This window comes from Podarcis erhardii (genome assembly GCF_964252035.2).
Source record: "Podarcis erhardii genome assembly, chromosome: 6".
Classification (NCBI taxonomy): domain Eukaryota; kingdom Metazoa; phylum Chordata; class Lepidosauria; order Squamata; family Lacertidae; genus Podarcis; species Podarcis erhardii.
Genome location: NC_138510.1, coordinates 76983587 through 77000462, shown reverse-complemented (window position 1 = coordinate 77000462; position 16876 = coordinate 76983587). Strand labels below are relative to the sequence as shown.

At 39.6% G+C, this 16876-nt stretch overlaps 1 protein-coding gene across 3 annotated transcripts in view; it reads left to right on the top strand.

Moving 5' to 3' along the window:
• The window catches only part of SLC44A3 (solute carrier family 44 member 3), a 97647-nt gene that overhangs the window by 13005 nt on the left and 67766 nt on the right, over positions 1–16876 (top strand). Inside the window, exon 1 of one of the 3 annotated variants that reach the window (XM_081865886.1) lies at positions 10583–10834. The exons of 1 other annotated variant lie outside the window; for it this stretch is intronic. Coding sequence is in view for 1 of the 2 variants with exons in the window: in XM_081865884.1 (XP_081722010.1) it covers positions 12739–12756 (18 nt within the window). In the remaining variant the exon portion in view is untranslated. Of the gene's footprint in view, positions 1–10582; positions 10835–12590; positions 12757–16876 lie in introns of those variants that run through there. One more of the 3 variants, XM_081865884.1, reaches the window with a different exon arrangement.

The following is a 16876-nucleotide window of genomic DNA, read 5'->3' as shown; positions in this document are numbered from 1 at the left end:
TGGCACTATATGCAAAGAAAATCCTGTATGAACATCTTGGGCTGTATGAACAGCCCTTGTCCTGGGGCTCTTTCAGATTGTTACTATTCTGAGTCTGGGACTCAGTTGGAGAGCAGCAAATTGCACATTTATAGTTGATTAGGAGGTCTTGCATAGCAAATTCATCCCCCCCCCCCCAAGATTGGACTTTTTGTTATCAGGAAAGTGAGAGGACAGTGCACTGGAAAGTGTGGGATCATCCAACCTCCCCACAAACAGATCAGAATGCTTCTTAAATAGCCAGTGTTTACTAATCCATCTGCAAACAAATTGAGAAAAATGCTCATGTGCCGTGAGATGTTCTGCTGCTGATACCATTGCTACTAGTTCAGACCTGCTTAGCTTTTTTCATCCCCATTTGCTAGCTGCAAAATCTGCCTTCCCAGATACTGATCCTTAATATCCTCCAACATTTTACAGATGAAAATAGGGGCATTTGTGTCTTTGTAACCACCACACTGTTACAACATTCACATGGTAGCTGCATCTTAGCTGAAGGCTTCTCTTTGCCTGCTATCCACTGCATTCTTTCAACTCATTATAGTCCGTCTTGCAAGTGGCTTCAGAAGCAAGTGGCATTAGTACCCCACAAACGGAATATTATTTTAAGAAACATTGGAGAAATGCATGATCTAAAGCAAAGGAGGGAAAATCTTTTTCAACCTAAGAGCCACATTAATTTCTGGAAAGCCTTTTGAGGGTTACATGCCAGTGGAGGGCAAGGAGAGAGTGAGTGAAACAACAAATGTAAATTTTACCCTTATCTAGTTTCTTCACACACCTATTTGTTCTCCATCCAGACAAGCAAGAGGCATTATCAGAATTCTGGCCAGGCATTCCAAATACATTATAGCCAAGCAAAAACACTTTGATTCAGGGAGTTCTGACGGCCCTGGAAGGCCACATTTAGCCCCCAGCCCTGAGATTCCTCACCTCTAATCTAAAGAAAGCAAATTTGTCTAAGTAGCAGGAATTAATAAAAATGGGGAGGAGTGAGCTAAAAAGGAATCACTGTAGAAGAAATGAGAGTCAAGGCCCTAGCTTTAATACTTATTTATCATGTCATATGTTAGTTTCATTTGAGGAAAAATTCTGCCCCTTCATTCTGAAGGATATGGAACATTTCTGGACATTCTTGGACACGTGGTGCTTCATTGAATGGGTTTTGCACTGGCACGGTAGTTTGATCTTTATCTGCATAAGGAGCTGATCAAATTCTAAAAATGTCTATTTTACCTTTTAATCACTCCTATTAAAAACCATTCAGTTTAAATCAAGGACTAGAGACTTAAGGAATGGTGTGTTCTTTGTTCCCATTTTGGAAACAGATATACAGTGGTACCTTGGTTTACGAATTTAATCCGTTCCAGAAGTCCGTTCTTAAACCAAAGCGTTATTAAACCAAGGCATGCTTTCCCATAGCAGTGGGGGACTCAGTTTACAAATGGAACACACTCAACAGGAAGCGAAACATGTTCTGCTTCCAAGGCAAAGTTCACAAACCAAAACACCTACTTCTGGGTTTTCAGCGTTCTTAATCCAAGTTCTTCATAAACTAAGCTGTTCTTAAACCAAGGTACCACTGTATTTGTCTATATACTTGCTAACCCCTTTGCTTTGTGCTTGTGTCCCTGCCACCCTTGCTGTATTTCATAACAACGTATTTGTTGAGCCATTCTTTGTTTCTCTTGGGAGTGTTTCTCTAACCGGATTTCAGGGCGTCTTTTGCTGACACTGACATTCTCAAGTTTCACATTTGTTTAAACAGGAAATTTAATGAATCCCATGCATTGCTGCATCTTTAAATATAAAGTTACCTACAGACAGCCAGAGCAGAATTTTGATGCAAAAATGTTTTTGAGTGAAAGGAGAAATTGGTCCATCTCTGTGTAAGATGCAGTGCGACTTCAAACCTAGACATACTTACCTGGGAATACGTTCTGTTGAACTTATCTCCCTTTGGCTGAGTTGCTGCTGCATTCTGAGATAGAAGTGGGGGAGGTCAGTGCAGTGCAAACACACAGGCAGGGGCACCAGATTGGCTTCACTGGTGTGTTTGCACTGTGCTGAACTCACCACTATCTTGCCCCTCCTGTTCTCTGTCCTGGTAGACCTCAAGATCTGAGCCAGAGGGAGGTCAGATGAGTGTCAATCCCTGACATCTCCAGTTAAGGCTAGGAGAGGTCGCTGTCTGAAATCCTGGAGAGCTGCTGCCAGCCAGTTTAGACAATGCAGGCTTGGAAGGTGAATCACAGTATAAGAAAAGCTCCTGTTGTGTTTTAATGTCTTGTTGAATGTTTTTTAATATCTTTCACTGTTGTGACCTGTTGGGCCCTGGGGACTTATGACAATAGGTGGGATGAAAACTTTATAAATAAACAACTAAATTTGTTTTAATTTTTTCATGAGTTATATAAACTTGCCAGCTGAAAATAACTTATTGCATCTGATTAAGTAGATGCTAGATAATGAAAGCTTATGCCATTCTACTCTATCCTGGGAGTGAGCTACACTGAATTCAGGGGACTTACTTCTGAGTAGATATGTCTAGGATTACACTTTAAAGTGCCATAAGACTCCTTGTGTCTAAGATACAATATAGAACCCTTGCCTTGACTTTGTTTCCCTGGTTGCAGCTGTATTCCAATAACTAGTGAAAAAATGGATTATGGATAAACAGAGTCCTCTTTTTCAAAGGTTTTATCTGTAAAAAAAATTAAAAATCTGAAGGAATACATGTCCCCTTCCTTTAAACTGATGGTTGTATTTCAAATTCTCTGACTATATCCAAAAACAGAATTGAACTCAGTATGTCTAAAAAAACATATGGCTGGGGTAATTCCAAATATGTTGTCACCCACACATGGAATATCATTCAGCCCAAGAGTTGATGAATGGAAACTGAATATGTGAGTGATGAGCACTTCTATGATAAATTAGAGTTGCCTTTTTTCCCATGGCCTGAACCATGGCTGCACCTGGGTTAATGCTAATTACAGCTCTACATCTTGTAATAGCTTACCCTTTATGACCTAATCCTTTCAGTTGTAACCCTGCAGCCTAGTTATTCAGGATCATTTCTGTTGACTTTAATGGGAAAACATTGAGTAAAAATGTTGCAGAACGCAGACTACTTCTCTTGGTCTAAGGTTGGGATTTCACTAATATAATGCATTTTTTGTATGTTATTTTCACTAATATATATTATTATTACACATTGCTTGGCTGGAGAGTTCTGTACAGCAAAATTCAGAAATGTACAAATGTCAATTTCGGAAAGTACAAGTTAGATAGGTCCACCTTTAAATGTAAGCTGAATCAAATTTCTCTCCCATCCATTAGTCTAAGGAAATTCCTAATTCTTCTTCTATCCCAGTTTCCCAAGTTTAAAATATTAATTAACATATATTTTAAAAATGTTACTACCCGGCCAGTCTCTCTTAGCTCAAGCCCCATTTAATAACTGGAATTCAACATTATGCTATTATGCCTGCACAATTTCATTTGGGTTGCCAAATAGAACATTGTGTTCATTAGTCCACCAACTTTTTTCTCTGACCCTGCCCACCACTGGAAAGTGGCCTAGAAGCAAACATGACCTGGGGAAAGAAAAAAAATTCCTTACCCCTGCAGTGTTGTCTGCTGTATCTGGCAATTCTCCAGGGTCTCATCATACCGAGGTCTTTCCCAGCACAAACTGATCCTTTAAAAAAAGAGAAAGAGAAAAGGATAAATCTTGTGTGGCAAGAAACCATGGGTCAATCTGCATTTTAAAAAAAATGTATGTACTTATGTACATTTAAGAAACTCAGTGCAGTATGGCTCTCTTCTCCCATTTTATCATTAGAGACACCCTGTGAGAAAGCAGCTAGCCCAAGTCAGCCAGAAAGTTTCATGGATGAGCTGGAGATCTGAAGCTGGTTCTCTTGGCATCCTAGTTCAAAACACAACCATTCCTGCCTACAAAATGGACTTCAATTACAGTGGTGCCCCGCAATACGAACGCCTCGCAAGACGGAAAACCCGCTAGACGAAAGGGTTTTCCGTTTTGGAGGCGCTTCGCAAAACGAATTTCCCTATGGGCTTGCTTCGCAAGACGAAATGTCTTGCGAGTTCCTGCGGGTTCCCCCCCCCTTTTCCTAAGCCACTAAGCCGCTTATCAGCTGATCCGCTAAAAGCCGCTAAACCGCTAATAGCGCTAATCCTCTAAGCTGTCAATGGGCTTGCTTCGCAAGACGAAAAAACCGCTATTCGAAGAGCCTCACTGAACAGATTAATTTCATCTTGCGAGGCACCACTGTAGGCTACCTCTCAGCACCTCTCAGCTGATAGGCACTAAGAGGACCTCCTTTGAAGATGCACTCTAGCACCAGTATTGTGATTGGTGCTGACCAGTAATTAGACCCATGGGCTGGAGATTCCCAGGCTCTGCTCTACCTATTACATGAGAATGGCCGTTATCACCACTTATCAGCTACTCTTCCAGAAGAATTTACAACAGGAGATGGAGAATTAAGGGGTAGCCTTTATGTATTTTACTGCTTCTTTTGAAAGCTATTAGCATTTATCTTGCGTACATTGTGCTACAGCATGTGGTATAATGAGTTTTATTTTATCAGAATGGTTAACTAAACGTGTTTGTGCACACATAGTTTTTAGGGTTGCACACAACATGAATCCTGAGATGGTTTTTTTAGCCTCTTACCAAGGCTGAGGATGGTGGAGCTGGGAGTCATGATGACTAGATATTAAATGACTAAGCCATTACAACTTCATTCCCTTTTGCCTTTTGGTGATAAAGTAGAACCCACAATTATTCCAGTTGCAATAAACACATCTGTTCTCACCTAGCTACATCATAATTGCATTGAGTTCTGCAATTTCTACATTAGTTTTCAGTTACGTTGTTGATTCATACTATGTTCCTCTCTGGGTTCTTTGTCTTTACCTTAAGGTTCTGGTATAAATTGGGACATATTTGCCTTTTTTATTGAACTTAACTTATTACCTTCTCTTGTACCAAATGGGCTGCTTGCTTGGTGGAGTCAGGCACTAAGATCTTATGGAAATAAGGCAATCGATCTTTAGTGTGATAAATGCATTGTCACTTCCCATATGTTGCATATACTCAATATGTTTTCCACAGACATGCTATGGTTTATATCTTCGGAAACTCTGTGTTTCCATCTTCATATAATGCATTCATTACAGCACATAATGTGATTGCACATTCCGCAATATTAGAGTTCAAGGACACATTCTTGTCAGGCAAAAACACTTCAAAGAGGGTGTGGCCTGAGGAAAGAAGGTGTGGCATAGGGTTGAGGTTCCCCGCATCCCCGATCTAGCCTTAAGTAACGTGATAAACCTTTTTTAAAAAAATGGAGATTCTGTCTTTGTGATAGGAATTTTATGGTCTTAGATATATGGTAATGTTCATAACAGCACAAACATAGATCAGCACAGGAAGACCAACCTGGAACCATTTTGATTCCTAAACTGAGTAAATGTTTTCTCTGCAAGGTCAAAGTGGGAAACCTCCCATTGTCTTTTCCTTCACAAATCCTGTCTTAAGGGTATGTCTGTGTTTGAATAGGGTGTGAGCCTGTGACCTGGTCCAGGAACTAAGTATTTATCATTACAAAAGACTGGCCAAGCTACCCAGGAAATCCAATCAAGTAACCTGCCAGACAGGAGATAAACAACGACAGGAGAAAAACAACATTCAAATGTTCTGCTTTAGACCACCTTTTTGTGATGTAGGTGTGATGTATCTGAGGGTTGGTCTTAGGTTACACCCCTTCTGTGATGTATGTATGATATTTCTGAGGGTGGTCTTGATCTACAGGGGGGCAATTTCAAAAATCTTTATAAGGCCTTGCAGGCCATTTTTCTGGGTCCCTCCTCTCTCCTGCGGGTGAGGGGAGCACCCTGTTGTAACAGATCAATAAAGATCAATCTTACTAGCTGCTTTGCTTCTCAATATTCTCTGGTTGGCCTCTGTTATTCTCTCCTACCAATAGGGAACCTATGTAAGGACTCTATATGGGCTCTTGGATACCCCATAAGGGAAAAGGGCAATTTCTATTTACAACATCTTATGAGGACAAGGCAGGTCTCTGCTTTGGAAGACAACCCTCCCTCCCCAAATTGGGAAGAAAAACAAAACAGCCTGTATGTTTGGCCTGTGCTTAGAACACATACTGGTTTTGTTGTGTCCTATTTTTGTTAGGTTAAAAGTTTAGTTTGTTCTTTTGCAGTCTTGTAAGTAGAAATTACTCTTCTTGAGCAAATATAAGAAGTTGAATGCAGCTGGGCGGAAAGCTGCTGGAGAAAAAGGGAGGGGAGAATTCCAGAAAGGACAGTCTTATCAGTCAGTCATCAGTAGTGCTGATGTGCCTTGAGGCACCCTGTTGAAGTTGCCTTGACATAAAACAGAGCTGTGTCCTTCTTAGGAATTTGGCATGGTGCGTGAGCTGGTGTAGTTCAGCAGCTATTGAACAACATGGAAACTGTAGTTTTGCTCTTCCATCAAATAAGTGATTACCATGCAATTACTGGACAGCAATGTTATTGGAGTGCTCCAGATTTTCAGGGAGGCCAGGGAACTTCAGTTTGAGGTGCTTCGGTGCATACATGGAAGCTCAGTGGGTGGGCCTTTGCATCTCACCTCAATGCACACTCACAGCAGACCAAATAGCAGCAGAAACCTTGCAGGATAATTCTTGGGCCAGCGTCCTTAGATAAGGGGACTCACAAACTGTAGGATACAATCACATAATAATGAGATGACCAAACAACAAATTCACTGCTATTGTAAAGGGTTTAGCCTTTGGTTTTGTTTTAGAGAGCCAGTGTGGTGTAGTGGTTAAGAGTGGTAGTCTTGCAATCTGGTGAACCGGGTTCGTGTCTCTGCTCCTCCACATGCAGCTACTGGGTGACCTTGGGCCAGTCACACTTCTCTGAAGTCTCTCAGCCCCACTCACCTCACAGAGTGTTTGTTGTGGGGGAGGAAGGGAAAGGAGAATGTTAGCTGCTTTGAGACTTCTTCGGGTAGTGATAAAGCGGGATATCAAATCCAAACTCCTCCTCTTCTTCTTCTTCTTCTTCTTCTTCTGAACTATTGGGTGAATGAATATGATTTAAGACTGTACCATCAATTATTATTATTATTATTTATTGCACTTAGTACTTTCACTCAAAGCATCTTTCAATATAATACATAAAACCAATATAAAATTAAAATTGTATTTTTGACTGGTAAACTGCCACAAAATTTGGAAAAGTGCAGATTTTAAATAACAGCTGTGCTTCAGTTCACAGGCTTAGAAAATTAGGTAGGTTTGCCTTAAAGTGAGAACAATTTTCTCACGTCACTACTCAGAAGTAAATTGCATGGAGTTCAATGGGACATACTTACAGCATAGTAAAAAAGCCTAGGATTGCCATAGTGTTTAGGATTAGCCTCTGTGACCACAACACTTATTAGAAAATTAAGTTCCATTGGGACACTTAATTTTGAATCAGTGTGCTTACGATTGCACAGTTGTGTCAACATAATGAATCATGCAAGTGAGAATGTATCTTCAAGAGCTCTCCATTTGAAAGATAAACAGAGTAAAAATGTCAAGTTTGCTTGTTCCTGCTGCTCCCTGCAGATCCACTTCAAACCTTCATTTTTCACAGACGGAAAGCAAACAGAATTTGTCCTCTTCACTAGTTTCAACATGACCAAATGTTCTTTTGGAAGCCTGGAGTCCTTTCACATTTGGGGTGGGGGGGCTTCTTTGCAGAGGTAGCTCTGTTTGATGTAGCAAGAAAATGAAAACAAATGGCAGCCAGTGAGAAAAACATTTCCCCTGCACAATTTTAAAACTCCCTTTAAAGTCCAGTCGTATGATCTGCTGCATTTCCTGCACAAAGTCTTGGGCATAGGGCTCTCAAGGACTTTTGACCTTTTGCTCCAGCATGGAGCAATGGCTCCCTGTACACACACACTCTCTCTCACACGCGCACACACACAGAGCGTGCACAGGTGTACTAGTAATTCTTTGCATATAACTTTTTGCGCATACGGCTTTCGAAGAACGGATCCAATCAAGTGTACAAAGAGAGAAAGAGGCTACTGTGAGCCCCCCTTTCCTTTCTGGTATTGAGATAGGTAGATTATATTATTTCTGATATTGAGATAAGTAGATTATACCTCCTTACCCTATTCCATTCAGCATGACAGTTTAATGCTTTAACAAACTGGTGTTATAACTCTTTCCTAGATCACTGCCCCCCACCCGGCAGCCTCTCAAGCTTTACCTTACAGTGTTTACTACAGTACTTGTTAGAAATACTAGTCATACTTAAGGGTATTAGCCCATGTTTCTTTCTGTAGTACAGCTGGAACTTCAGTTTTTTTTTTCAGTTTTCCAGTATAATTATGCTGTGTTCAGAGAACCTGTATAGTTCTAGGCAACCAAGGAAGCTAATTAGGGTGCTGTTTTATAGATTTTTGAAGGTGTTAGAAAAATTGTTCAGAGGAACAATTTAAAAATCTATATCATAGAGTATGCATGCATTAAAAAATGATGCATGGAATCACAAAACAGTAAAGAAACAAACTCTGTTTTGCTGGACCACTGGATTATTTCAAAGAAGTCAGCAAAACACGTTTTCTTCCAAGAAACATGGGGCATAAAAGTCATGATGAGTAGAATTCCTCTGTAGAAGTATTTACCAATCTGATAGCAATTCTGCAGTGGTAGCTGTCGTAGTTTTTATGAATGAGACCTCTTTTTCCCTGTAACAGTAGACATCCTATTTTGACTTCGAAAAGGGAAAGGGATGTGACTTTAAACCACTCCATTCACTACATCACTGTGGCTCTCATATGTTCTAAATTACTCTTCCTGAGCATAATGAATAAATAGTGTATATATGTAATTAGAGTTTTAAAAAGTTATAGTAAAATAAGCCATGACCTTGAACAAAAAATGCAGCAGTTCAGCTGAACTGTACAGTATATGCATTGATTTATAGTCATAGTAATCTGTCCACACCTGTGCTTCTGCTCCCACTACATGCTAACTGTGGATTGGTATAATTCAATTCCCACACCTATTTTGACACTACTGTTGTTCATGTCTTTCCTGCCCATAAATGAGTGTATGTCTGTCAGATACTTGGTGGTGGTGGTGGTGGTGTGTAAAATATACAACACTACTTTCTGTTTTTAAGTTCTGTAGCAATTGCTGAACAGTCTTTTTTTTAAGCATAGAAAAATCTGTCACCGAGTAGCAAATGCAAGGCATAAGCTACACAGAGCTCTTGATGTAGCCCAACAGAAATGTAGCTGTGCCATCTTTTCTAAGAGTTAAAACAAGCTAGTCTCAGAAAAAGTTCTAACATGAAAGCCTGGAAGTTTCCTCTTCAACAGAGGTTGGTCTAGAAATACATATTTATTATATACCTGTTACTTCCTTGGGCATTAACAAGATAACATATTTATCAGAGGATGTTGTCCTTACAGAGATGCTTCCAAAGTCAGGCAGGTATTCATTGTAGAATGAGTGTTCTTCATGTATAGAAAATGCCAATTTGTATTTTAATTTCTCCTTTATTTAATTCTGATTTACTCTTTCTGGAGGAAATCCAATAAATAAATAAAAAATGTTGCCAGTGTCCCATTTGCAATATCTGAACAGCCCATTTATAATATTAAGGAATCGTCTGGAAGCACACTATATTTCAAGTGACATCCTGAATCTTCTCCAGGAATTATATATCTATACCTGATATTAAAGCACTCTGCAGTTAATGGAGATTTTAATAAAATGCAAATATTAGTGTTTACTGTTGCTTAGTAATGGCATTTGGAGTGTGGGAAGTATCAGTGACAGAACAATGCTGAAACCAGCTGTATCAAAACTAATCTCAGATTGATGAATCAGATAGCACCTCAATTATGTGCTAGATAAGAGAGATTTTATTTGCTTGTATCACAATGATACATGAACTCTGAGACTCTTTGAGGAGTATGCACGTCACTAGAAAAAGTCTGCGAGCTTTTGGCGTTAGTAACATCAAACACTACCAGGAAAATGATTGTTGCTTAATGACACATTAAACAAGTGCTCACAGTTTCACTGGAAAAATGGCTCTGCTATTAGCCAAAGATTGTAACAGGCTTCAGTTTCAGATATAGCTCTTGTTCAATATGCTTGCACAAAGAAGCTCTTCAGAGACTCATATTGCCAGTCCCAGTTCATGTGCTATTTTTTAATAAGTGATGAAATCCTTTGTTATCTGTGGATGAAGCTAATCTTCCCTAGCAGTTGAGAGGAGCATGTTAGAAAGATTGGCGCACCTGATCAGGCAGGTAATGCCATGGTGCAGCAAGTGCCCTTCTACAGCTGAGCAAGTTCAGGGACTTGCAAAGTCTTTTTAAAAAAAGATATTAGGGTGTTCCTTGGCACACCCAGCATTCCTCCTACACATGCCTGTGCACCTGAAAGACAGCAAAGGCAGCAAAGCACCTGGTTCACCAGCACACTCTTCTTTTTTCTGGCAAAGAGCTGTTGTGGGTGAATATTCAGTAGCTGGGGTGCTGCTGCCCTACCTTGTCTCATATTAAAAAACTAGCCTGAACCACTAATCTCCACAGTAGCAGGACTTCTAGCTAAAACACTGAGTTAAATAGTAGCAATCTGTTTCCACAAGTGCTGATGTGGGAGAGACTCTTGCATCTGTATGCACCTATGCATCTGTATGAACTGACGATATCTGGGTTTGAGGACTGAAGAAGGTATTGGTTTATAGAAAGTGGAATTGCTGTGTGCTTTCTTGGAGTGGATGTTTTGAATAATTTTCTATATATAGCTGACAGACCAAGAATATTTTTTTCTCTTCCTTTCCTTCTTCCCTCTTTCTTCTTTCTCCCACCCCCTTTTTCTATGCCTCCTCTAGGTTTGTGTTTTTATTTTGATTAGTTTCTTTTATTTTTTATTTTAAAAATTTGAAATTAACCTTTGTATATTTTATTTCAAACTTTAATAAAATTTATTGGGGGGACATGAAACCCGGGATAATTACTGTTAATCAGTGCAGTGTACATAGTGCTGAGTTAGAGGTATCACGTGTCTGCCTTGGTATATAGCAGCTTCCAATAGTCAATGCATTTAGGACTTCTGGTGCTAATGTGACATTTTATTGATTTATCAATGGTTCCATTTTTGACATGCTTACTTTTCCACATATTTGCAGTCACTAAATTAGTTTCCTGTAACATTTTGTTGTGGGGCTCCACACATTTGCTTACCAAAATTAGTACAAATTTGTTTTGTCCTAAATGCTTCCAGATATCCCAAGAAGGGGAAAGATTCCATTCAGACACCAACTGTTGGTTGTTAGCTGAAAGCATGTGCCTATATGAGACAATTGTTGTTTGTAAGGTTAGATTCCCACTCCCCTCACAATTAGCAGTGAAATTTAGAAGCAGCCTTATCTTTGCAGGTTTTTTCCACATCATGATAATCCAATATATATTTTCATCATGATGTTAAATTCATTCACAGTCAAACCTTGGTTGTCAAACTTAATCCATTCCAGAAGCCAATTCGGCTTCTGAAAGGTTCAAGAACCAGAGCATTTGCTTCCTGGTTTTCATCGTTCTGGAGCCGAAATGTTCCAAAACGGAGGCATTCGGGAGCCAAGGTTTGACTAGATACCACTTCTGCATAATTGTGGAATTGTGTACAGTGGGATTTTCATTGTCTTGTCTCTTCCTGGTACATTAAACACATCTGGTAAACCTGACTTATCACAAAAAATGAAAAAGAAAAAAAGCTGAAGCAGTGATGACACCATGGGTGCTGAAAGCATTTCCTCTTTCTGTTTTTTACTATGCAAATTTCCAAACTAAATGACAGCCCTGACCTTCCTGTGGTGGTTACAGTATCTGATAAAATGTCGCCTCTTTTTTTCAGTAGGATTTGTGAAAAGGCAAACCTACATGCAATGCATACACAAATATCTAAGACCATAAAATTCCTATCACAAAGACAGAATCTCCATTTTAAAAAACCCCAAACTCAGCCCTCCAGATGTTTTGGGACTACAATTCCCACCATCCCTGACCACTGGTCCTGCTAGCTAGGGATGATAGGAGTTGTACTGCCAAAACATCTGGATGGCCGAGTTTGGGGGTGCCTGCCTTAAGAATTATTTAAGCCCAGGCTTCTATAATAGCCACTCAAACTGTGGTCAGCAAGAATTGCCTCCAAGCAACCAGATGGGAAAACTTTTACAAGCACAAAATAGGAAGTTTTGTTTCTTATTTTCAGGTTGTTGATGGGCCCATAAATGACCAACATGGGTTAACATGTTTTTGTGGATTTGCTAGCAAGGCTGCTTTGATTCTGCACCTCCAGTTTCTTTAATACAATTTAAAGCAAGCATTGCGTGGTTTTGAATAAACAGAAGCTTGTATTCCAAAGCCAAAAATTCTGCTTGAGATTTTTGTATAGCATGGTGGTTTTTGTTGGCAGGCTTATCAGATCAAACCAACAGTCTATGTAAATACGTTTGTTGATAGTAGTTCAATACAGAAAGGAAAAAGGCATAATTTATCTCTCTTGTTTTTATAGTGGGTTTTTTAAAAAACAACAACTGATTCTCTATTGGCAGCTTCTTCACTTGGAATGCAATCTTATGAACGTCCACACAGAAGTAAGAAGTATTGAGTTCAACAGGGCAATCTTCTAAAGAAATGTGTATAGGACTGCAGCTTGGACTGAGGGTGCAATGCTACATTAGGCATTGGGCCAGCTATGGGACTATAGGGAACGATTTAAGTGCTGCTCTACTGATGGAGGGCAAAGCTCACTAATATGGTAGTGCTAATGTCACCACAGCACCCATGATACACCCATGAAAAAGTGTGACAAATATTCAGAAATGCTCTCTAGTCTCTGCTACCTTTTTCTTGATGACACATGAGGCCCTTCTTCATGTGCCCCTCAACAAGAGGTTTGGAGGGTGGCAACACAAGAATAGGCCATTTCTGCAGTGGCTCCCTATTTGTGGAATGCTCTCTCCTGAGAGGCTTGCCTGGTGCGATTGTTAAATATCTTTAGGCACCAGGTAAAAACTTTTTCCTATAACTAGGCCTCTGGTTTTAACTATCTGTGGCCTTTTAAAAATGGGTAGAATGTTTTTAATGTTGTTCTCTTTCCTCTTGGTTGTAATGTATCTATGTTGGGTTTATTGTCTGTTTATTTGATTAGTTATCAATCACTTTGGCATGCCCTGGGCAAGATAAAGCAACTAACAACTTATAATCATCATCATCATAATCACAAATAAGCCACATGCAACCTCATCCAAGGAGTTGTGCAGGAAAAAAATTACAGAGACTTCCCCAGAAATATGACATTTTGCTGGTTTCTGAAAACCAGTTGAGCATGTGTCCTGGAAAATAGTAGAATCAGAATTGCTAACTTGCAGAGTGACATCATAAATAACTGTAATACTATGTGTAAGCTGTTCTACTTGTAAAAACCACAGTGTATCTGTATTTCCAGAATAAAGCTTAGCCTTAAACAATATACTGTAACCAGTGGACCAAAAGAATGTGTCCAGCCCGCCTCCATACGCATGCCATTGTCATTGCTTTTCTGGGAAGTGAGACTCATGCTATTTTCAGTCGGGACATTTTTTTTTATTAGCAGCAGTAGTTTATTAGACCCATTGGGTCCCGTTTGAAAAAGGATTCATGCTTAATTAATTAAACATACACTGCACAAACACATTGCCCTGGTGTTCCCTCTCTTCATGAATTTCGCAGATTTCCCCAATGCTATTTTTGTTTTATTTTTTATTTTTTAATGCAATGGCAATTTAGTCAACCACTGTCATCATCAACATTTGATCTTAATTGTATGCTAACTGGATACTCCTGAAATGTGTACTTACTTTAACTCCTGTCTTATTGACCCACTGTTGTGGTGATTATCTTAGCTATTAAACATTGTTAACATCAGTGCTATTTTTCTAGAAAAAGAGGTGCTGGAGGCCACCATGAACTTCTCCTTTGTCCTATTAGAATAGCAATGGCACCCACCTGAGAGGTGCTAGAGCTGAGCTCTGACTGAAAAAAACACGCCCTGGTTAACATTCATTGTTTTATTGTTAACCTTTCTCTCACTTTTTTGCCCCTGTGACTTAGCCAAATGCACACAGAAGCGCAGTCATTGTCTTATGTCTTAATGTGGATCTATGATATTTATTAATGTAACAAAAATGGGCTTGTATTTTGTGAGTGTTAACATGTGAGTCTGATGCATATATTTTTTGTAATAACATTATTAGAACTGCTACCAAGAATCAGACTACATATCCCTACTCCAAAATGTCTTGTGAGTGGTTGATAGAACATTTTTGAGGAACCCCTTACTGACATCCATTTGAGTGGCATCCAAGTATCTATGTGCTGTCAGTCCTTTACTGAGTCCACAGCTACCGGTAATTGCTGAACTCTCCTTGCCACCCATCTTCAGGGGGTTGTGTGTTCCAGTCTCATGCAACCTCCATTCTAGCTACACAGCAAGAGGTAAGTAACCAGCTCTTCTTGCAGCACTGACCCCTTTTTCATAAATGTGGTGGAAAGAAGAGTCAGTGCTGGATATGATGTCTGAAATGAAGACCATTCAACAAAAAATCTGAACTTTGGGGCAAACCCACCATGGATAAAACCAAGTGTCCATTTCTTTGCAGCCTTTCACTGGAAAGATGTAGCAACTTCACGGGAAGGCTTGTTGATAAAGCCAAGAGAAACATAGATAAAGAAGCATTATTCAAAGCTTTAAATCAGTGATGACTGACTGTAAACTCGGACTATTTTATAATATCTTGTTGACTTAAATCCTTCTGGCTTCATAGATGGGGGCATTTTATAAGTGTTTCTTTTAGTTCCCTTTCTTTTTCTCAATTATTATTTGTCTTTATAATTGCTATAAAAAATCTCAGTAAATACATGTGAATCCCCAAGCTCATACTTAGTTTTGAGAGTTCATATATCTCATCTGCAGAGAAATGTGTCATATTTGGACTCTAGGTTTATTCTCTCTCCCTCTCTCACTATGTTCCATGTTATTAACTTTGCAGGTACAGAAGTAGTAATCCCAGCTACAAGAAAGCTTAATCACATTTCATGAAATTATGTCTACAGCCAAGTTTATTTCGTACTTGTCTGTTTCCTGTTCAAGTTCAATTCCTCATATTGACGTCTATTGCCAGCAAGGGGTGATGAGGCCGTTTGAGAATTATGTCATAAATGGGCATACCCAGGTGTCAGAAAGTGAGCAACTTCATCCAAGTGTAATTAAAAATTCCCCAGGTCCAAGAGCAACACCCACAACTGGGAATTGGGCAGGGTGGGGGGAGTTTCCAATGGTGCCAAAGGGGGTCTTTTGGCTCTTTGCCACACTTGGCGGTGACAGTGATCTCTATTCTGGTCATGGTGAAGGAGTGAAAAGACAAGTGTCCACTGCCTATATGCTGCCTTCCCTGTAACTATTAGGTTTCCCATGCCTGTAATTAGTTAAGGAATAGCAAGATACACAGCTGCATTCTATGTATTGTCTTAGGGATGCAGGTCTAAACCGCCAAGCTTCTTGGGATTGCCGATCGGAAGGTTGGCAGTTTGAATCTGCATGCTGGGATGAGCTCCCATTGCTCTGTCCCAGCTTTTGCCAATCTAGCATTTCAAAAGCATATCAGTGCAAGTAGATAAACAGGTACCACTGTGGTAGGAAGGCAAACGGCATTTCTGTGTGCTCTTGCTTCCGTCACAGTGTTCCAGAAGTGGAACACTGTGGCCACATGACCCCAAAAGCTGTCTGCAGACAAACACCTGCTCCCTCAGCCTAAAGCGAGATGAGTGCCGCACCCCATAGCCACTTTTGACTGGACTTTACCGTCCAGGGGTTCTTTACTTTTGTTTTACCTTTATTGTCTTATGCGGCCCTGAACACAGCAACAAGGACTTCCACAGCTGTCTTGTGTCAGAGATATTATTGTGCACTGTTGTCTTGTGAAATGGTTAAATGGGTGTCCAAATAACACATCACAACAGTTAAATAATAATAATCCACAAAACCCTATTTTCGAATACTTCACGCCAGTCTTTAAATCTTTTATTTGATTGTTAACAATAACTGAATATCACTACACCAAAGCAGCTGGAACCATCAAATTTATGACAATAATAATAAAACCTTAGAATCAGTACAAAGGATCAGTGTCCCATTTCAATATTTTCAGCAGTGAAAAGCAAACAATCTTGGTCAACCTTCCTTTTATCAATCAAAATCCCTTCACTGTTAATAATTCTGGAAGGGTTTTCCCGGCTTCCCAACAATGCTCAGGTTTTAGTTTTTTTGCAGTGTAACACCAGTTTCGCTTTAGTTAATTCATTCAAAGTGATATTTCTATTATTGCCTTTTAAGGAATTTCATAATATGTGTCTGGAACTAAAACCAAATCACCTTTGGAACTGTAGTGGTGCATGAGTCAAACATCTAGGGAAATAAGTACTGTTGGTTATTTGTATTAAATGTTGGATGAAGCAACACAGTCTGTCAGAGCAAATGGGGGTTTGGGCATCATTATCTCCCTTGTACTTTTTTTTAGGCAAGCATATAATAAATTTCAGCTGGAAAAAAATCCTGACATAATTTCCTCTATTTCTGATCCAAAGCCCACCCCACTCAGTCCATTCCCTCCAATACAAATCCAGATTAGGTAATCAAAGCAAAAATTGCCAAAGATTTTGGGCTTTGCCAAAAAG